Source organism: Neltuma alba, unplaced genomic scaffold, assembly GCF_004799145.2.
Source record: "Neltuma alba isolate B1F8T4 unplaced genomic scaffold, ASM479914v2 tig00011416_pilon, whole genome shotgun sequence".
In the NCBI taxonomy this organism is placed as follows: domain Eukaryota; kingdom Viridiplantae; phylum Streptophyta; class Magnoliopsida; order Fabales; family Fabaceae; genus Neltuma; species Neltuma alba.
In genome coordinates this window covers 137,550-159,181 of record NW_021636100.1, presented here as the reverse complement: position 1 = coordinate 159,181, position 21,632 = coordinate 137,550, and the positions used below count along the sequence as shown (strand labels likewise).

At 31.6% G+C, this 21,632-nt stretch overlaps 2 protein-coding genes across 2 annotated transcripts; both read right to left on the bottom strand.

Annotated features, from left to right (window-relative positions):
- Positions 1 to 23: 23 nt before the first annotated feature.
- Positions 24 to 2,460, bottom strand: LOC114713088 (UDP-glycosyltransferase 72E3-like). Its single transcript, XM_028897675.1, has 2 exons — positions 1,087 to 2,460; positions 24 to 215 (listed from the first exon to the last, which is right to left on the bottom strand). The coding sequence occupies exons 1-2, from the start codon at positions 2,458 to 2,460 to the stop codon at positions 24 to 26; spliced, it is 1,566 nt and encodes a 521-aa protein (XP_028753508.1).
- An 8,046-nt stretch (positions 2,461 to 10,506) lies between these two features.
- LOC114713087 (anthocyanidin 3-O-glucosyltransferase 5-like) lies at positions 10,507 to 11,355 on the bottom strand. Its single transcript, XM_028897674.1, has one exon. The coding sequence runs from the start codon at positions 11,353 to 11,355 to the stop codon at positions 10,507 to 10,509; it is 849 nt and encodes a 282-aa protein (XP_028753507.1).
- Between the last annotated feature and the right edge of the window lie 10,277 nt (positions 11,356 to 21,632).

The window sequence follows — 21,632 nt, the reverse complement described above, 5'->3', positions numbered from 1 at the left end:
ACTAATTCAACTGTTGATCATCTTCATATTCGGTGAGAAGCAGCAGACCGAAGGGAGAGGCACGAGCTTGACGGCGGAGAGTAAGATGAGAGAGCGAACCAGAGGGAGAACACGAGACGAGCAGGGGAGCTCAATGGACCATCCATCATCTTCCTCTTCTCCTTCTTGGCGTCAACATAACCAGCGTGAAGAGGACCAGTGACGGCGATGTGAAACTAGTACATGGAAGATCTATAACCCACCCATCACATCAAGATATAGTACTTGCAACGTACATCCACACCTACCAACGCTAATCATTGCAATCACATTTTGTGATTTTTAAGGATTAGTAGCTAATATCTTTGAACTTGGCGGGAAAAAAAATTGTGTGACTTTCTGATTTTACAATTCACTGAAATTAGTGATCACTTGCGTCTAAAATTAAAAGCTTGCGCACAAGTCGGTGCAATTAAGAAGGGCAATATATGTTTTTTTTAAAAATAACTATCATATATTTGCCCCGTATTTAAAATAAGGGTTAAGGTGTAAATTTATTATAAGAGCTTTGGGTACTTAAAAGTTTTTCTAAGATATAAAATTTGCCCCAAAAATTGAAATTGTAGTAATATTGTCTTCTACCATAAAACATACTAACAATCAATAGCATTATTTTAATGGCTAATGTTAGTTTCTTAATAGTAGAGAGCAACATATTGCTATGATTTTAAATTTTTAAGATAAATTTACATTAAAAAAAATTCAGGTACCATATGCTCTTGTGTGAAAATTTTTAGAATAAATTTACACCTTAACACTTTAAAATAAAATAACGAGACTTTACAATTTTTGCTTATATAATTAGAATAAGAGGAAGCGCATGCATGTGTGCAAATATAAATTTCAAACACCAAAATTTGTTTTATAGGTGTTAAGTCCTTTATTGCTTGATCAAAATACATTTATGTTTTATTTAATGATACCAATACAATTATTAATATGTTGGTATATACTAATATTCCAGCATCTAATTAATCACATCCGCAAAGAAGACAAATTTTGATTTTCTTTCCCCGCAAATTGATATTTTCGCTCATATAGATGAACCTTACAATAGTTGGCCAGTTGATAAATAGAGTCAAAAGATGATCCAGCCTCAGACAAAGCCATTTTTGCACTACGTTGAAGCTTTTTAACCCTTTCCCTCATGCACACACCTTCTTCTTCCACCATCACTCTTCTTATGAGCCTCTGTATTTCCTCTCTCTTCACCACCTCTGCTTTATTCCCACCCCTCTTCACCCTCACCGCCACCCCCATCTCCTCTGTCAGCGCCGCCGCGTTCATCTTCTGCTCCGCGTACAACGGCCACGCTATCATCGGCACACCATTGGTTATCGCTTCAAACGTCGAGTTCCAGCCACAGTGAGTCAAGAATGCCCCGACTGAAGAATGTTCTAGAATCTCTGACTGTGGGGCCCACATGGGGACCACAAGTCCTAACTCGTGGGTCCTACTCAAGAATTTCTCCAGCACGCTATCTCTGTTATTTTCTCCATACTCAAGCCTGAAGTATGAACCATGATTTTTTTCTTTATGTGGTGGTCGAACCACCCAAATGAATCTCTGTTGGCCTAACTCCAAACCATGAGCTATTTCTTCCATTTGTGCCTCCGACATGGTCCCGCCACTCCCGAACGACACGAAAATAACTGACTCAGCTGGTTGCCGATCTAGCCAACTTAAAACCAGATCATGATCCTTCTCGGTTCGGTTTGAATTGATGCCTCTCACTAACGGTCCGACCGGATAAATCTTTCCTCTTATAGCTTCACCACTTAATAAAGCTTTAAGTGTCGTTGGCTCAAGTTCTTGCCATGTGTTCACCAGAATCCCATCAGCGTCAGCTGTGTTCGTACACATTTTCATGAAGCCTTCGAACACCATTGGTTCATCTTTAAGCAACAATGGTTCCATGGTGTCCTCGAACTTAACCGGCTTACAACCCGGAATCTGTAGCGGTTCATGGTGTTTAACATGCCGGTCTAGCTGCTCCTTGTGGATGATAGGAATGTTTACATGAAGAGCAAGAACCCATGCACTGGAAGTGAAAAACACAAACCTAAGCATCTTGAGGTCGCGTGCCATAGTAAAAGCATTAGTGCCAAACATGTCAACAATGAGGGCTATTGGAAGAACTTTCATTGAGAGAATAGCAGAACGAAGCAGTGGGAGTGACTCGTCCATTGTGAACCTGATTCGAGTTCCTAATTGTGAGTTTAGTGCACCGAGTCTGCTAGAGACATCTACAGGTGGGAGTACGACAACGTTTAGCCCAGTGCTTTTAGGGTTTGAAGCTTGTTGGATTATCTGTGAATGTGTGGTTGGGGAATCCACAGTCACAACAAAGATGGTAACTTCAAAGCCATGATGAGAAATCAGACGCTTACCAAGCTCAAGCATTGGAATGAGGTGGCCCATTCCTGGGCCACAAAACAATGCAACATTAGGATTAAGTCTAGTTATCATGATCTTGGGAAGAAGAGAGAAGAAGAAGAAGAAGAATATGAAAGGAGACACTTGACTTAAAACTTGTTTGGGACTCCGATTGCTTGGCTTGCTTCAAATCACTAGTATTTATAGCCTCGTTTTAGCATACGTAGGCGGTGACAAGAAATTTCATGGCTCATACAGCAAAAGAAAGAAAGAAAGAAAGAAAATTAATGGCTCATATAATCTTTTATCTGAGTCGTGAAATCAAATATCAAAATTTTATTATTCAATTTCAGTTTGACATTTACTTCTATACATCATAGGGTTTAGGTAATTTTAATTACAGAGAACTTCTTTGAAGTAATCTTTTGTTAACGTTTCTCTCAACATACACTTACAATTAACATCTTTAAAGAAAGTTGTTTTTCAAATCAACTCATCCAAATGAATAATGCGGCACTCGATTAAGTTTTATTATATATGTATTTATATGGATATATTACTATTTTTTAATATATTCTTGGGCTAAACAAAAACAAATAAACTATACATGGAATTGTGTTAGACTCATAGGTCCCTTTTGGTACGAAACATTAAAAATAGGGAATAAAGTTGAGATTGAGAGTGCAAAACTATATTAAAAAGGTGTCTAGCATGAGTAATTGTGTGACACTGCCTCTGGTTCCAAATATAAGAACTAGTTAACTAATTTGAATAAATTAAAAAATAAGTTAAGCTAGTTATATGTAATAAATAAGTATTATTTTTCCTAAAATATCCTTACTAATCAAGTTTATTTGTTAGAACTACCATTATTAGAATGACCACCTTGGGGAAAAAATAAATAAATATGAGAGATAAAATAGATTGGGGTGTTATATTTAGGATTAAAATAAAAATCAAACGATATCTTATATTAAAGATCGGAGGTACTACTTGGGATTAGACAAACCCATATATATGGGATTGAGAAATACTATGAGGGGAGGAGGTATTCTCTAATCTTATTTACATGAGATTGCCTAATCTCATGTGATGAGAAATTATTTATGCTAAACATCATTTTAATATATGTTTTCAACCCTAATCTCAGTCCTTACTCCTTATTTTCAATGTTTGGTACCAAACGTGACCAATAGGTTTTATGGATTGCCAATTAGCCATGTTTACTACCTAAACTAGCCTAAGGGTTAATAAAGATGAGACTTATTGCTATATGAAGTGGTCCAGACATTTTTATGCTCAACTATGGGTTTCTATGATCAGTTAAGTTGGGGCCTAACTATGTTAGTTATAACAACCCATGACTAACCACACATCTTAGCTGTGATAATTTTGAAAGCCTGGTTGTCATTTCTAAAATATCCCTCTGATCCTACTTATAAAATGTAGAAAGAATGTTCTTTTTGTCTTATTTATAAATTATTTTATTAAATTTAATTTTAACATGAATGTATTATTTTATTTTCATTTATTATTGTGTAGATTTTTTTTTGTGACAAGTGTATGTATTAAGTCAGTATAAAACTGAAAAGTCATTAAATTTTAAGACAGAGTAAATGGAGGTTTAATGTTTTTATTGGTTTTGATCAAATATATTAGAAGTAATTTATAAATAGGATTAAAGGAATATTGATTAAGTCTTACTCTTCTAGTCCTATTTATAAAGTGTTTTCAATATGTTTCACATAGAATAAAGAAAATCTTAAACTATATTAACTCTCCACTAAAATATAATAATTTTTTAACTTTACTCTTGTTTAATAATAAAAAAACAATTATCTACACTATGATAAATGGAAGACAAAATAGTATACGTTTATACTAAAAATTTAATAGTGACTTATAAATATGACCAAGAAAAACCTTCTCCCCCTATCTTATAAATAGAACCAGAGGAGTATTTAATTTTAACCATGCTTTCAATTTTATGGTAGAATAACATATTCTACATGATGATGCATATACTATGAATTTCTATCTTGTTAAGGTTAAAAATGTTTCGTTTAGCACTACAAAAAAACAGCTGATTAGCGACGGAATTTGCGACGGAAACAAATTCCGTCGCTAATTACCGACAGAATTTGCTACAGAAACAAATTCCGTCACTAATTTTTTCGACGGATTAGTGACAGAATTTTTCCGTTGCTAATATTAGCGACAGAATTTCTGTTCGTCACTAAATTCCCTCGCTAATCCGTCAGAAAATCCGTCAGTAAATATTTAGCGACGGAATTTTTTTCGTCAGAAATTTCCGTCGCTAAATTGTTTGTCACAGAAGTTTTTGTCACTAATTCCATCGCTAATTCTATTTCATCGCAACTTCGTCGGTAATCCATCACTAATTTTAAATTTTGTTATTTTAAATTATAATCTTACAAAAATTATATTATAACAATTAAGAATATAACGATTTAAAAACATTTTTAATTATAAAATAAATTGATATACTTATGGAGTTGGTGTTAATGAAGATATCGTCATCATTCATGTCATCATTATGTATATACTGAAAATAGAAAAATAATTTCTTAGAAAACTTATTTATATTTTGTTAAAATAAATTCCTCTTGATTATTAATAATAATTAAAAAATAAAATAAGATTATTAATAACTTTTTTATACAAAATGATATAAGAAAGAAATAATTTTATCATATGTAAAATATATTGAAATATATAATATGTGATAGAAATTCAAAACGATTTAATAAATTTATATGAATGCAAATTAATATTGAAGTGAATTTTGAATTTCAATCATTAAACAATAAAATTTAATCACGATATAATTAATACCCATGATAGATTGATTTTGGTCTTAATACAAAAACAAATGGTATATATAAAAAATTTTAAGAAAATAAATTACATAGGATATATATACAAGCAGGAGAATACTGTTTATCATAATCTATTCAAATTATTTAATTTTTTATATAGAATAATTTATTATATTTTATTATAGTAGTTATTTTTTGAATAACAAGATTTTTTGACTAATTATAAATGATTTTCTTCAAATATATAAAACACATATAGATAATATAGTATAATGTAACATAATACATATATCATTAAATTGTATATCTTATCAATGTTAATTAAAAAATAAATTTAAAAAATATTTATAAAAAAATTATTTATGATTTAAAATTCAAGATTAGTGTGGTTAGAAATTAAAATTATATTAAAAATATTTTTTAAGAATAAAAAATTATTAAAAAATTATTTTTTCATTAAAATAGTTATGATTAAAATTATCATATAGTATATTTTTAGTTTTTAATAATATATATAATTGTTTGTGTAAAATAATATTATATATATTTAATTTTACATAATAAGTCAACAGGTTCATTGCAGCTCAACTGGTAAAGCCGCACACGCACACAGAGGAGGTCCTGGGTTCGAGCCATGGAGAAGTTACTTTGAAGAGGAAATTATGTGGTGGCGACACGTGACAGGCAAAAGTGACATGTGATGTGGCAGCAGAGGTGAAGTGGCAGCACACGTGGCAGGCAGAGACACGTGGAGGTGGTCTCCAGTGATGACGTGGCAATTGGTAGAGGTGCCACATGGCATTTTATTTTATTTTTAAAAAAATCGGGTTAGCGATGGATTAGCGACGCGGTATTTTCCATTACTAATCCGTCACTAATTAGCGACGGAATTTCAATTCCGTCGCTAATCAATTAGCAACAAAGGAATTAGTGACGGAACAAATTCCGTCGCTAATCCATCGCTAGTCCGTCGCTAAAAGCATGTTTTTTTGTAGTGTAGTTTCTATGTTTTATGGTCGTAAGTATGGCTTAAATAGGATTGCATATTCCACAGGGTTGAAATGCACATGATGATGATCACCTAATTAAATGTGAGTTTAGAGTCATGCGCTACTTGCATTCCTCTTTCATTTTAATTCTGTTCAATGTGAGCCAAACCTAACGTCTTTATCTCTCCAAGGTCCGCTACTCTACAAAACTAGATAGCTAAAATCACCTATCCTTTTTAGCTCTTACCCTCTTCTATCTTTACTCCTCCCTCCCTCCCATTTTAACTTATTTATGAGCTTTAAATTTAGAAAAGGTATATACTGTATTTCACAAACTTCAATTTGAGTTAATTCAACATTCAATGTATTTTTTTAAATGTTGTCCTTAGTTATTATTCTTTCAACGTTTAATATATTTTTTCAATATTGTCCTTAATTATTATTATCTCTCATTTGCTATACTCCCTCTTATGATATTTCTCCATACATTTTCTTTCATTCTTTTTCTCATTTATTATAAAAACATATTTGAATATAAAAATATATTTCTTATTTTTTTATTGCTTTTAACCGATTTTTTATTATTTACAAATTACTTATTTAAAGTTTATAACAAGAATTTGATTTGAAGGGAGCATAAGTCATATTTAAGCGTCTCAATGTAACCAAAGAAATGTAGCTGACTCATTAACTTTGTTTAAAAATAATTTTTTTTCTAACTCTACCTCTCCTTAAGAACATAGAGATTCACTACATCAATTTTTAACTATTATCCTAATAAATTGTACTCCTCTGATTTGAAATATAAGACACATTTTGTAATGCAGTTAGGTCTTATATTAAAAATCAAAGGAGTAATAAGTATAACATTTTAAAAACAGTTAATTAATGACACACTTAGTGACCAATATATAGAACCATTAATTTCTTTCGGAAAGCGTCTTATATAAAATACGAAAGGGAGTTCGTTTATCGCTTATATATGATTGTGTAAAGAAATATTCTATATAGTTAGAGTCTATTGAATGTTTAGAGAAAGTATATGAGCGCATTTGTTACTATACATTATTGACTCAAAACCTTAAAGTGTTAATTAAGTTAATGGATCTTTTTTTGTTTACTTAATCTTCTTTCATTCTGATTATATTTTAATGTAAGACCAAGTAGCTAGTACTTTTCTTGTTTTAAAGTCAACTAAAGATAAATCTAGAATATTACTTGTGATTTTCTTTTAATTTTTTTGTTGCATTTTGAGATAATGAGGGTAGAGCTCCTCGTTATGCCGAACTTGCTTGCATTGTTTTAAGATCATCTAAGTTGTTCTATTAATTTCAGTAGCCATGCCGTACCTAGCTCCATTTGTCAAACAAAAATTATGTAGCATATGCTATTATCAACTAAGTTGAGTTCAAATGAAATTAGGTTCTAATTAAGAGAAATATTTCTTAACAAGTTTGTTTTTTCATTTGCAAAATTGAAACTCAAAATCATGCTTAAATACAATTTCTAGTCCTAAATATAAGATCCAGTTTATAAAGTAATTACACTACAAATTAATGTTATATTTAGGATGAAACATAGCAATACATTGGATCATTTATCTAGGAGGAAGCCAGCATCCAAATATATGTCGCCACGGGGAGTTCCATTACGGGATTTGTTGTGCGTTCGTGAGAGTGGGGGTGCACATAGATTCAAAGAGGAGGTATTTAATGCTTCTAGAATATGGAGGCTAATCACCTTAGCTGCTAGTCTGGTGGTATGAAAGTTTCTCTGTAAATGAGAGGTCATTGGGTTCAATACTGTCTGCAATTTCAGGCTATTGATACATGTCCCTTCAATTTTCTTTTTCTTTTTTTTTTTTAAAAGAACATAAAGGCATGGACCCTGACCTGGCTTTTGACTTTGCATCAATTTTAAGTGATTTTGAAATATGTGAGAGAAATTTCGTTTTATACGCAAGAGAGCTTTTTCTTTTTCTTTTTTTAAGTGATTATGAGGGCTTAATTAGTTTTGGGTTTGGAGTTTGGACCTCAATTTTTGGTGCAACAGGATGCTCTCAAAAACATGTTTGGGGAGCCTATAAAATAAATAACTTCTTTCCCTTTTTGCGGACAAAAATTGACACATTTTAGAGAAAACGATGAAACTGTGGGGGAAGAACTCAAGGACCCTAAAGCAGATCCGTCCCTGCAAATGATCATGAGCTTATTATACGAAGATTTGAAAATATGTGAATTCAAATATATAAACGGAAATTATAAAGTATATAATTAATTTTTTAATGTTTAAAATTTAAATTATTATTTTATGAATAATGATTTTTAAAAAAAAATAAAATTACGCTCCCCAGTCTAAGATTTTGGCTCTGTCACCGCAATTATCATCCGCAAATGATCAACAGATCACAATAATATTGGCCAGAACGTTTGATGATTTGATAAAATGAAACCACAATAAGAATTGATAAAAGGCTAGACCCATTTGATTCAGTGCCTATCAGATTTAATATCCATTTTTTTTGGGGTCCTCGGCATGAATTGTCTAAATTTATATAAAAATTGAGGCACATCAAATTGTGTTTTTTTGCCAAAAAATTGTTTTATTTTTCTGAATTTTGGCATTTATTCTAGGATAAATGTGCAAATTTATCTCTCACATTATTTTTTATGTGCATTTAATATCCTGATATTCTTAGTGATGTAATTTTACCTATGATTTTATTTTTCATTTTTTGTGTACCCAGTACAAGACACCTAATCTTTAGGATGTTAAATGTAACTTAAAAAAAAACATCAGGATGTTAGGTGAGAAATATAATGAGGGTAAATTTTAAACATTTACAATTTATTTTAGGGAAAATTAGGCAGAGGGACCAGGAGGAAATGATATTTATTATAAAGGATCTTAAAAATCTTAATTATTTAAAAGGACCGGATACTAAAATATAAACTTTAAAAGACTGAAATCACCCCTATTCACACCACAACCCCCATATTCTCCCACCACCTCCAATTATTTTCATATCATTTAGTAGAATAATTAGAATTTATTTGAATTAATTCAAACTAATTTAATTTCAAAGTCAGAAAATAATTCTAATTAATTAAATTAATATCCAACGCTAGTAATTCATTTTTCCATTATTTTTAATTAATAATTTTTTGTAGGCTTTTTGAAAAGTCAGCAAGGCAATGAAGTTCTACCATTCACGGAAAAAAAGTTGTTCCATATTTTTGCTAATCCATTTCATACTATTATTTTATTTGAATAAGTTGAATCTTCTTACTTAATAAAATTAAAATTTTAAAATAAAAAATGGCATGAGAAATTTATTATATCAATAAATATTTGTGCTAAGTTTGAGTAAGAAAATTCAAGTTTCTACATGATATTTTTTATTCTTATTAATTATGGATTAGTTATATATTATTATTTATTATTATATCATTTTTTTAATTTTTTAATTCAACTACGTGATTTTGATCGGCTCATTATTCAAGAAGCCAGAAAAAAGAGTTTTATTTTTTTTAAAAATGATAGACAAATAAATTAATTAGTGTTACTTATTAATTGAATTTAATTTAATTAGTTAGAATTGTTTCTTAACTTTTTAATTCCAATTAGTTTGAATAAAATTTAATTATTTTGTTTTAAAAAAAGGAAAATTATAGGATGTGATGAGAGATAATATATGGGATTCTGTTAAGGGCAAATTGGTAATTTTAGATTTATATTTTAGTATTTGGTCCTTCCAAATAAATACAATTTTTAAGATCTTTTCCCATAAATATTGTTACCACTAGGTCCCTCTCCCTAATTTTCCCTTTATTTTGTTGTGAAAAGAATTATATAATGCAAAACGAAAATAACTAGATGTGAATATGTCTCACGTATTACATAGTACTACCTCTAGTGCTCAATATAAGACCTTGTTTGAATTTTATTTTGGCCATAAATATAATATCTCAATCCAATTTATCTCTCGTATTTATATATTTTTTTCTAATTTAATCTTTCTAATAGTGATAGTGCTAGTCAATACAATTGATTAGCAAAAATATTTTATGAAAGAAAACATCTATTTATTACAAATAACTAACCTAACTTATTTTTTTAATCTCTTTAAATTAGTTAACTAGCTCTTATAATTAGTCCATGAGGCAGTATACAAGGATTAACTTTGAAATTAAAATGACTTCGGTAAACTTTATTATATATTAATGGATTTATGTTGACACATCATTATATACATTTGAAATTCATATCCACTTGAGATTTTTGGCCAATTGATGAAAAGAGTTAAAAGACGATCCACCCTCCGACAAAGCTAGTTTTGCACTATGTTTGAGTTCTTTAACCCTCTCTCTCATGCACACACCTTCTTCCACCATTACTCTCCTTATCAGCCTCTGTATTTCATTCCTCTCCACCACCTCTGCTTTATTCCCACCGTTCTTCACCCTCACCGCCACCCCCAGCTCCTCCGTTAGCGCCGCTGCTTTCATCTTCTGCTTCGCATACATCGGCCACGCCATCATCGGCACACCGTTGGTGATCGCTTCAAGCGTGGAGTTCCAGCCACAATGTGTCATGAATGCCCCAACCGAAGAATGTTCAAGAATCTCCGACTGTGGGGCCCACATGGGAACCACAAGTCCAAGCTGGTGGCTCCTGTTCAAGAAGTTCGCTAGCAAGCTGTCCGTGTTTTTACCGTCCCCCAGCTTGAACAATGAACCGTGATTCGTAGCGGTTTTCTCTCCATGTGGCGGTCGAACCTCCCAAATGAATCTCTGTTGACTTAACTCCAAACCGTAAGCTATTTCTTCCATTTGTGCCTCTGACATGGTCCCACCACTTCCAAATGACACAAAAATAACCGACTCGGCTGGTTGCCGATCTAGCCAACTCAAAACTTGATCATGATCCATCTTAGTCCGGTTCGGATCCCCGCCTCTCACTAACGGTCCAACCGGATAAATCTTTTCCTTAATAATCCCACTTCTTAAAGTTCGAACCACGCTAGTCTCAAGGGCTTCCCATGTATTAACCAAAACTCCATCAGCATTTATTATATCTGATCCTATTTGTAAGAACATCTCGTGCTCCATTGGTACTTAATCTTTAAGCAATAACGGTTCCATGGTGTCTTCGAACCGAAGCGGTTTACAACCCGGAATGGGAAGCGGTTCATGGAGTTTCACATGCCTGTCTAACAGTTCCTTCTCCATAACCGGAACATGCACAGCAAGAGCAAGAACCCATGCACTGGAAGTGAAAAACACGTAGGTAAGCATCTCGAGGTCACGTGCCATGGCGAAAGCATCGGTGCCGAACAAATCAACGATGAGAGCTGTTGGACGAAGCTTCATTGAGAGAATGGCAGAGTGAAGAAGGGGGAGCGATTCCTCCGTTGTTAACCTGATTCGAGCTATGAACTATGATGAGGTCAATGGCTTGAGTTTGCTGGAAACGTCGACAGGTGGGAATACGACGACGTTTAGGGCGGCAGTGGTTTTAGGGTTTGATGAAGTTTGTTGGACTATCTGCGAATGTGTGGTTGAAGAATCAGTGGTCACAATGAAGAGGGTAACGTCGAAGCCATCGTTTGACATCAGACACTTGCCAAGCTCAAGCATTGAAATGAGATGGCCCATTCCTGGGCTACAGAGCAAAGCAAGGCTAGGGTTTCCAACAGTTAAGACCATGTTGATGGTGTTGGAGAAGAAGAAGAAGGTAGAAGAACTTGTCTATGGAAGAAGAGACGAGAGACTCGAAGCTCACTTGTATATTCTTCAAATAATCACTGGTATTTATGGGAATGGTGCTAGACTCAATGGAGTTTCATGGATTGCCGATTAGCCACGTTTACCGTCTAAACTAGCATAAAGCTTAGTAAAGATGAGACTCATTGCTATATGAAGTGGTCCAGACATTTTTATGCTCAACTATGGGTTTATATAATCAGTTAAGTTGTGGCCTAACCATGTTAGTTATTACAACACTCGACTAACCACAAATCTTAGCTGCGATAATTTTGATAGCCTGGTTGTCACTAGAACTTACCTAGGATTTCTAAATTACCTAGAAAGAATATTCTTTTTTTCTTATTTAAAAATTACTTTACTAAATTTAATTTTAGCATCAATGTATCATTTTATCTTCATTTATTATTGTGCAGATTATTACTTTTTCAACAAGTGTATATAATCCTCCGGTTCTTAATATAAGACCCAATTGTTAAGTTAGTTTTGGTCTTAAATATAAGACCCATTTCTCATATTTATCAATTTTCTCTAAATTACCCCTATGGATACTCTTTCAACCATAATCAAGTAGAAGAGGGAGAGGGGGTATTAAGAAAGATGATTATGGTGTTTTAGGAAAAATGTATCACATTTCTTATAATTAACTAACTTAACTAATTTTTTTAATCTAATCAAATTAGTTAAATAGGTCTTATATTAAGGACTAGAGGAGTATTAAGTAAGGATAAAATTGAAAAATCATTAAGTTTTAAGGCAGAGTGAATAAGGTTTAATGTTTTTATTGGTTTTGATCAAGTATATTAGAAGTAATTTATAAACAAGATTGAAGGAATATTGATTAAGTCTTACTCTTCTAGTCCTATTTATAAGGTACTTTTAGCATGTTACATATAGATTAAAGAAAACCTTAAACTGCATTAACTCTCTATTAAACGATAACAACTTTTTAACTTTACCCTTATTTAATATACACACATTTAAAAAAAAAAGAATTATCTACATTATGATAAATAAAGGACAAAATAATATATTTATACTAAAAATTTAATGAAATAACTTATGAATATAATCAAGAAAAACCTTCTCTCTCTACCTTAAGAACCAAAGGAGTATTCAATTTTAATCACGTTTTCAATGTTATAGTAGTATTACATATTCCACATGGTGATGCATTTGGTATGAATTTCTCTGTTCTTAAGGTTGCAATGTTTCGTTTAATTTCTATTTTTTTTATAGTAGTAAGTATGGTTTAAATAGGATTGCATGTTCCACATGGTCGAAATGCACATGGCGATGATCACCTGATTAAATGAAAGTTTAGAATCATGTGCCGCTAGTACTCCTCTTTAATTTTAATTCTGTTCAGCTTGAGCCAAACCTAACGTCTTTATCACTCCAAGGTCCGCTAATCTACAAAACTAGATAGCGAAAATCACCTATCCTTTTTACTCTTATACTCTCCTATCTTTACTACTCCCTCCCCCCCATTTTGATTTATTTATAAGCTTTGAATTTGGAAAAAGGTATATACTCCTCCGGTCCTTAATATAGGACCCAATTATTAAGTTGATTTTGATTTTAAATATAAGACCTATTTCTCATATTTATTAGTTTTTTCTAAATTACCCTTATGGATACTCCTTCAACCATAATCAAGTAAAAGAGGAAGATGGGGTTAGGACTGCACGTGGATAAGGCTAGGCAGGGCAAACCCCCTGCCCGATGCCCAGCCTGAAAGAAATGCAGCTTGCTACGCGGCCCTGCCAGGTAGAAGCCCTAGCCATTTTGGGCTGGACAACAGCGAGCTAGGCAGGGTAGGCTTTCCAGCCCAATTTAGTGACACCTTACCCATGCCCCATATATATATATATATATATATATATATATATTCAATTATCGTATTTTGAGGCAAGGTGAGAGGGAAAAAAAAGATTTATCACGAATGACTCAATCACTCATATATGTAAGGCTTATGTAGTCTTGTTCTTCAGCCTTCGATTCCTTATAGGAGGTTTAAAAATATTTAATAATTAAAACATTTAATAACCGAGCTAATTCTACAGTTTAATTGTTTAGTTTATTCATATAATTGGCGGATTCTTATAGTCATGTAAAAGCACAAGATTTGAAAGTTGGTTTTTTTTGTTTTAAAAAATTGGAGGTAAGATGAAAAGAAAGAAATTTGACTAGGACTAATTTAGCATATTTAATCTTATATTTAGTTCTTTTATATAATTATAATTTTTATATTTCTCTCATTTTTTCTAATTTAACCTAATTTTTTTAGCCAAAATAAAAGAGGATAATTACTGAAAATAATATTATATTATATATTATAATAGATATAATTATTTTTTTTTTTTGCCAAGAGGGCAGCATACCCTACCCATGGCCTAGCCCTCCCCATGAATTAGCCTTGCCCAAAAATACTCATTTTTGCTTGGGCAGCTTTTGGTTGGGTTGGGCTAGGTTTTTTTTTTTTTTTTTTGCGAGCTCAGACAGGCATATTGGACATGCGGGCCTCATGCACAATCCTAAATGGGGTATTAAGAAAGATGAGTATGGTATTTTAGAAAAAACAAGTCATATTTCTTATAATTGTCACATTATATATATAATTCCTTTATAACAATAAATTATATTTTCTTATTTTTAATAATTTTATTTTCATTACTTTTTTTAAAATGGCCACATTATACATATAATTTTTTTCTAATAATAAATTATATTTATTTACTTTTAATAATTTTATTTTCCTTCTTAAAAAATAGTCACATTATATATATCTAATATTAGATATATACTATTTAATAAAATTCATGTCCTTTTAAGTCATTTTACATCCAAACTTACTTTTACATTTATCATCCAAACAAGTTTCAGCTTCTCAAACTGACTTTTTTTCAAAATCCAATCCAAACATAAATCACATTACCATATCTGACTTTTATCCAATCTGACTTCTGTAAAAGTCAGATTGAAAAAAAAGTTACTTCTCCACCACTAATCCAAACACACCCTTAAGCTGGCAAACATACGTTGTGACTCAAGCTGAATTTTGTCGCTTATTGAAGAGCTTATTATGGCTTTTAACTGCTGTGATGTGTTGAGGCCAATTTTCTGATTTTCTACTAGAGCTTTTTTTCTCTCACTTCTGTCATATTCTCTCATTTCAACATTTTTTGTTTTTTTTTTTTCACCTCAGCTCTCCCACGATTGTGTTGCTGTCAGAGGGTCCCTTTTTTTTTAAAAAAAATTTCCTCCTTTATTGTTCTCCCACTTCTACCATTATTCCCTATTCACTTCGTTTTTTTTTTTAACCAAGCTTTCATCACCCATGACCCCTCTCAGATTAACATAAAAGCTCATTACTCTATCGCCCAAGGAGATTCGTTTTTAAAATATTTTTTTAATTTTTAAAATTTTAAATTTTAAATCACCCATTAAATTTCACTTTTTCATATTAAATTAATTTAAATTCATTATATTATAAAAATTTATTTTTTTATCATGTTTCATTATTTATTAAAATTCATACTCATTTTGCTCATTTTACAACCAAACTTACTTTTACTCAACTATAATCCAAATAATTTTTTACTAATCTTACTGTTGCAAACTAGCTTTTTTAAACTCCAATTCAAACATAATTCAGCTTATTCAATTTAGTTTTTACCCAACTTTACTTCTACATTAGCTACTTTTTCAGTCGTTAATCCAAACGGATCCATGTTCTTGCCACTCTCGCAGACTTAGCTGGTTGCCGATCCATCCAATTTAAGACCTGATGATGATCCTTCTCCGTCCGGTTGGAATCGATGCCTCTCATTAGCGGTCCGACCGGATAAATCTTTCCCTTTATGACTTCACCACTTAATAAAGCTTTAAGTGTCGTTGGCTCAAGCTCTTGCCATGTGTTCACCAGAATCCCGTCAGCGTCTCCTATGCACACATTTTCATAAAGCCCTCGAACACCATTGGTTCATCTTTAAGCGACAACACTGAACCGGTTTACAACCCGGAATCTGCAGCAGTTCATGGTGTTTAACATGCCGGTCTAGCTGCTCCTTGTGGATGATAGGAATGTTTACATGAAGAGCAAGAATCCATGCACGGGAAGTGAAAAACACAAACCTAAGCATCTTGAGGTCGCGTGCCATGGTAAATGCATTAGTGCCAAACATGTCAACAATGAGGACTATTGGAAGAACTTTCATTGAGAGAATAGCAGAACGAAGCAGTGGGAGTGACTTGTCCATTGTGAACCTGATTCGAGTTCCTAATTGTGAGTTTAGTGCACCGAGTCTGCTAGAGACATCAACAGGTGGCAGTACGACAACGGTTAGGCCAGTGCTTTTAGGGTTTGAAGCTTGTTGGATTATCTGTGAATGTGTGGTTGGGGAATCCAGAGTCACAACGAAAGTGGTAACTTCAAAGCCATGATGAGAAATCAGACGTTTGCCAAGCTCAAGCATTGGAATGAGGTGGCCATTCCTGGGCACAAAACAATGCAACATTAGTATTAAGGGGGTGTTTGGGTTATACTAAGGGGGTATTTGGCAACCCTCAAAAGTGCTTCTGAGAAGCAATTTTCTGTAAAACGAGACAAACTCTTTACATATTACTTCGTAAACCGTAAAAGTACTTTTGAAACTATAGTTTGGTTTCTATCCAAACACCCCCTAAAAGTACTTTTCAAAAGCATTTTTCCGTAAATCAAAGCAAACTCTTTCACATATTTACTTCGTATACTGTAAAAGCACTTTTAAAACCATAGTTTTGCTTCTATCCAAACACCTCCTAAGTCTAGTTATCATGATCTTGGGAAGAAGAGAGAAGAAGAAGAATATGAAAGAAAACACTTAAAACTTCCTCGTAATTCCGACTGCTTGGCTTGCTTCAAATTACTCGTATTTATAGCCTCGTTTCAGCATAAGTAGGCGGTGACAAGAAATTTCACCGCCCCTATAGCCCCCCCCCCCAAAAAAAAAGAAAATTAAGCTTTTTATAAAAAAATTTTATTATTCGATTTCAATTGACATTTAATTCTATACATCATATGGCTTAAGTAATTTTAATTACAGAGAACTTATATAAAGTAATATTGTGTTAACGTTTCTTTCAACATACACTTAGAATTAACATCATTAAAAAAAAGTTGTTTTTCAAATCAACTCACCCAAGTGAATAATGCGACACTCGATAAGTTTTATTATATATGTATTTATGTTGATATATTACTATTTTCTTAATATATTCTTGAGTTGAAAAAAAAAAACTATATACGGAATGGTGCTAGACTCAGAGTTTTATGGATTGCCAATTAGCCACGTTTACTGCCTAAACTAGCCTAAAGCTTAATAAAGATGAGACTTATTGCTATATGAAATGGTCCAGACATTTTTATGTTCAGCTATGGATTTATATAATCAGTTAAGTTGTGGCCTAACCATGTTAGTTATAACAACCCGTGACTAGCCACAAATCTTAGCTGCGATAATTTTGAAAGCCTCGTTGTCACTAGGACTTAACTAGGATTTCTAAAATACTCCTCTAATCCTACTTTTAAGATGGAGAAAGAATGTTCTTTTTGTCTTATTTATAAGTTACTTTACAAAATTTGATTTTTGACATGAACGTATGATGTTACCCTTCATTTATTATTATGTAGATTATTATTTCTTAAAAAAATGTACATATTAAGTAAGGATAAAATTTTAAAAAAAATTATTAAATTTTAAGGTAGAGTGAATAAGGTTTAATGTTTTTCTTGGTTTTGATCAAATATATTATACGTAATTTGTAAATAGGATCGAAGGTATATTGATTAAGTCTTACTCATCTGCTCCTATTTATAAGGTACTTCTAATATGTTTCACACAGACTAAAAAAAATCTTAATCCACTAAAATATAATAACATTTTAACTTTACCCTTTATTTAATACATACACATGTTAGAAAAATAATTATTTATACTGTAACAAATGAAAGACAAAATAGTATGTTCACACTGAAAATTTAATAAAGTAATTTCTCTCTCTATCTTATAAATAAAACTAGAGGAGTATTTAATTTTAACTGCGCTTTCAATTTTATAGTCGTATTACAGATTCTACATGGTGTTGCACATACTATGAATTTCTATGTTGTAAAGGCTAAAATGTTTCGTTTAATTTCTCTGTCTAATAGTAGAAAGTGTGGCTTAAATACGATTACATATTCCACATGGTTGAAATGCACATGGTGATGATCACTTAATTAAATGTAAGTTTAGAATCATGTGGTGCTTGTACTCTTCTTTCATTTTAATTCTGTCCAATGTGAGCCAAACCTAACGTCTTTATCACTCCAACGTCCACTACTCTACAAAGCTAGATAGCCAAAATCACCTATCCTTCTCAGCTCTTACTCTCTCCTATCTTTACTACTGCCTCCCTCCCATTTTAATTTATTTATAAGCTTTGAATTTGAAAAGGGGCATATAGTTCATTTAGTAATTTTCAATTTGAATTAATCTTAACATTTAATGCTCCTTTTTAATGTTGCCTTTAATTATTATTCTCCCTCGATCCTTCATTATACTCTAAGAAAAAAATTGAACAACACACTAAAACGATTAAGATAATGGTTCAAGGGTCAGTTCCCAACCGAAGTCAACTCAAGATTAAACCGATCATATTAAAATAATATAATTTAATTAAAAATAACCAAATATAATAATATTAATAATTACTAATAACAAAATATAAGAAAACAAAACAATAGTTTGATTGTTACAATAACAAAAAGTACAACAACATTGACAATTTTGATTATTACAATTTATCAATAACTAAAATTAATAATCATTGATACCAAAATCATCATTAAAATTATTCAAATCTATAGTGATTGAGATATTAAAAGCTGAATAAAAAAAAAGACCAATAGAAACATAATCATCCAAATCGGTTTATCACCAATTCACACCAATTTTTACAGAGTTTCACCGATTCACCCTAGTTTGACCAATTCAATACCAACTCAACTCCTGACTGGTTAAACATCCAAACCAAATCAAACCACTAGCAGGTTAACAAGTTTGTGATTGAACCAGCTAGTTTAGTTAGGTTTTATTTTCCTCGGCTATATTCTCTCATGATATTTCTCCATATATTTTCTTTCATTCTTTTTCTCATTTACTATAAGAACATATTTGAAAATAAAAATATATTTCTTATTTATTTATTTCTTTTAACTGATTTTTTATAATTTATAAATTGATTATTTAAAGCTTATAATAAGAATTTGATTTGAAGCAGCATAAATCATATTTAAGCGTCTCACCACCATAACAAAGGAAAAGCAATTGACTCATTAACTTTGTTTTAAAATAATTTCTTTCCTAGCTTTTTCTCTCCTTAAGAAAATAGAGATCCACTACACCCAATTTCAAGTCTTATCCTAATAAATTGTACTCCTCTGATCTGAAATATGACCCATTTTATAGTGCAAACTGCACTATAAAATAGTTTTATATTAATGAATGAAGGAGTAATAAAGATAACATTTTTAAAAAAAGTTAATTAATGACACACTTAGTGACCAATATATAGACCCAGTTATTTCTTTTAGAAAGCGTCTTATATAAAATACGAAAGGGAGTTCGCTTATCGCTTATATATGATTATGTAAAGAAATATTCTATATAGTTAGCGTCTATTGAATTAAACTTGTTATTGAAGTTTTAGAGAAAATATATGAGAGCATTTGTTACTATATATTATTGACTCAAAACCTTAAAGTATTAATTAAGTAAATAGATCTTTTTTTTTGTTTAGTTAATTTTCTTTCATTCTAATTATATTTAATGTAAGACTAATTATTACCTAGCACTTTTCTTGTTTTAAAGTCAACTAAAGGTAAATCTAGAATATTACTTGTGATTTTCTTTTAATTTTTTGTTGGATTTTGAGATAATGAGGGCAGAGCTCCTCGTTATAGCGAAGCTTGTTTGCATTGTTTTAAGATCATCTAGACTGTTCTATTAATTTCAGTAGCCATGCCGTACCTAGCTCCATTTCCAAACAAAAAATTATCTAGCATATGCTATATCAACTAATTTGAGTTCAAATGAAATTAGCTTCTAATTAAGAGAAATATTTCTTAACAAGTTTTTTTTTTTCATTTACAAAATTGAAACTGAAAATCTTGCTTAACTACCATCTCTGATCCTAAATATAAGATCTAGTTTACAGCATAATTACACTACAAATTAAATTTTATATTTGGGATCGGAGATAGTAATAGATTGGATCATTTATCCAAGGAGGGAGCCAGCATCCAAATATATGCCGCCAGGGGGAGTTCCATAATGTGTTGTGTTGTGTGTGTTTGTGAGAGAGGAGGTGCACATTAAGGCTTCTAGAATACGAAGGCTAATCGCCTTCTAGTCTGATGGTATAAAAGTTTCTCGGCAAATGGGAGGTCGTTGGGTTCGATCATGCCTGTAATTTCAGGCTATTAATGTATGTCCCTCCAATTTTTCTTGAAGAAAAAAAGGATATAAACATATTGACCTTGACCTGGCTTTTGACTTTGCATCACTCTATTTCAAGTGATTTTGCACTATATGAAATAAATATGTGAAAGAAATTTTATTTCATAAAATATAAGAGCTTTTTTTTTTTAAAGTGATTATGAGGGCTTAATTAGTTTTGGGTTTGGACCTCAATTTTGGTGCAACAGGATGCTCTCAAAAAACATGTCTGTGGAGCCTATAAAATAAATACTATCTTTGGTTCTAAATATAAGAGTTAGTTGACTAATTTAAGAAATTAAAAAATATGTTAAATTAGTAATGTATAGTAATAATAAGTATTGTGTTTCTTTAAATATCCTTACTAATCAAGTATATTGACTAAAACTACTATTATTAAAAGGATTATCTTAAAAAACAGATAAATGAGAGATAAAGTGGAATGAAGTTTTATATTTAGGATGAAAATAAAAATCAAAACGAGATCTTATATCAAAAATTGGAGGTAGTAACTTCTTTCCCTTTTTGTGAAAAAAAATTGACACATTTTAGAGAAAATGATGAAACTGTGGGGGAAGAACTCAAGGACACCAAAACAGATCCGTCCCTGCAAATGATCTTGAGCTTGTTATGCGACGATTTCAAAATCTGTGAATTCAAATGTATAAACGGCAATTATAAAGTGTTACCTCCGATTCTTAATATAAGACTTTGTTTGACTTATATTTTGGTCCTAAATATAAGACTTCAATCCACTTTGTCTCTAATAATTTATGTATTTTTTCCCAATATAGTCTTTCTAACAATAATAGGTCTAGTCAATACACTTGATTAGCAATGATACTTTAGGAAAGACAACATATATTTATTACAAATAACTAACTTAACTTCTTTCCTTAATCTCCTAAAATTAGTCAACTAGCGCTTATAATTAGGACCGCAGGTAGTATATAATTAATTTTTTACTCTTTAACAATTTAAATTATTATTTTATGAATAATGAATTTAAAAATTAAATTACGCTCCCCAGTCTAAGATTTTGGCTCTGTCACTGCAATTATCATGCGCAAATGATAAAGAGATCACAATTATATCGGCCAG

What these genes read in the sequence shown, in the direction of transcription:
- LOC114713088 (XM_028897675.1), bottom strand. Translation starts at nt 2,460, where the DNA reads ATGGGCCACCTCATTCCAATGCTTGAGCTTGGTAAGCGTCTGATTTCT. An exon ending in AACTGGCCAACTATTGTAAG is followed by an intron (nt 216 to 1,086) that starts GTTCATCTATAT and finishes TCCATGTACTAG; the next exon opens with TTTCACATCGCCGTCACTGG.
- LOC114713087 (XM_028897674.1), bottom strand. Translation starts at nt 11,355, where the DNA reads ATGGAGCACGAGATGTTCTTACAAATAGGATCAGATATAATAAATGCT.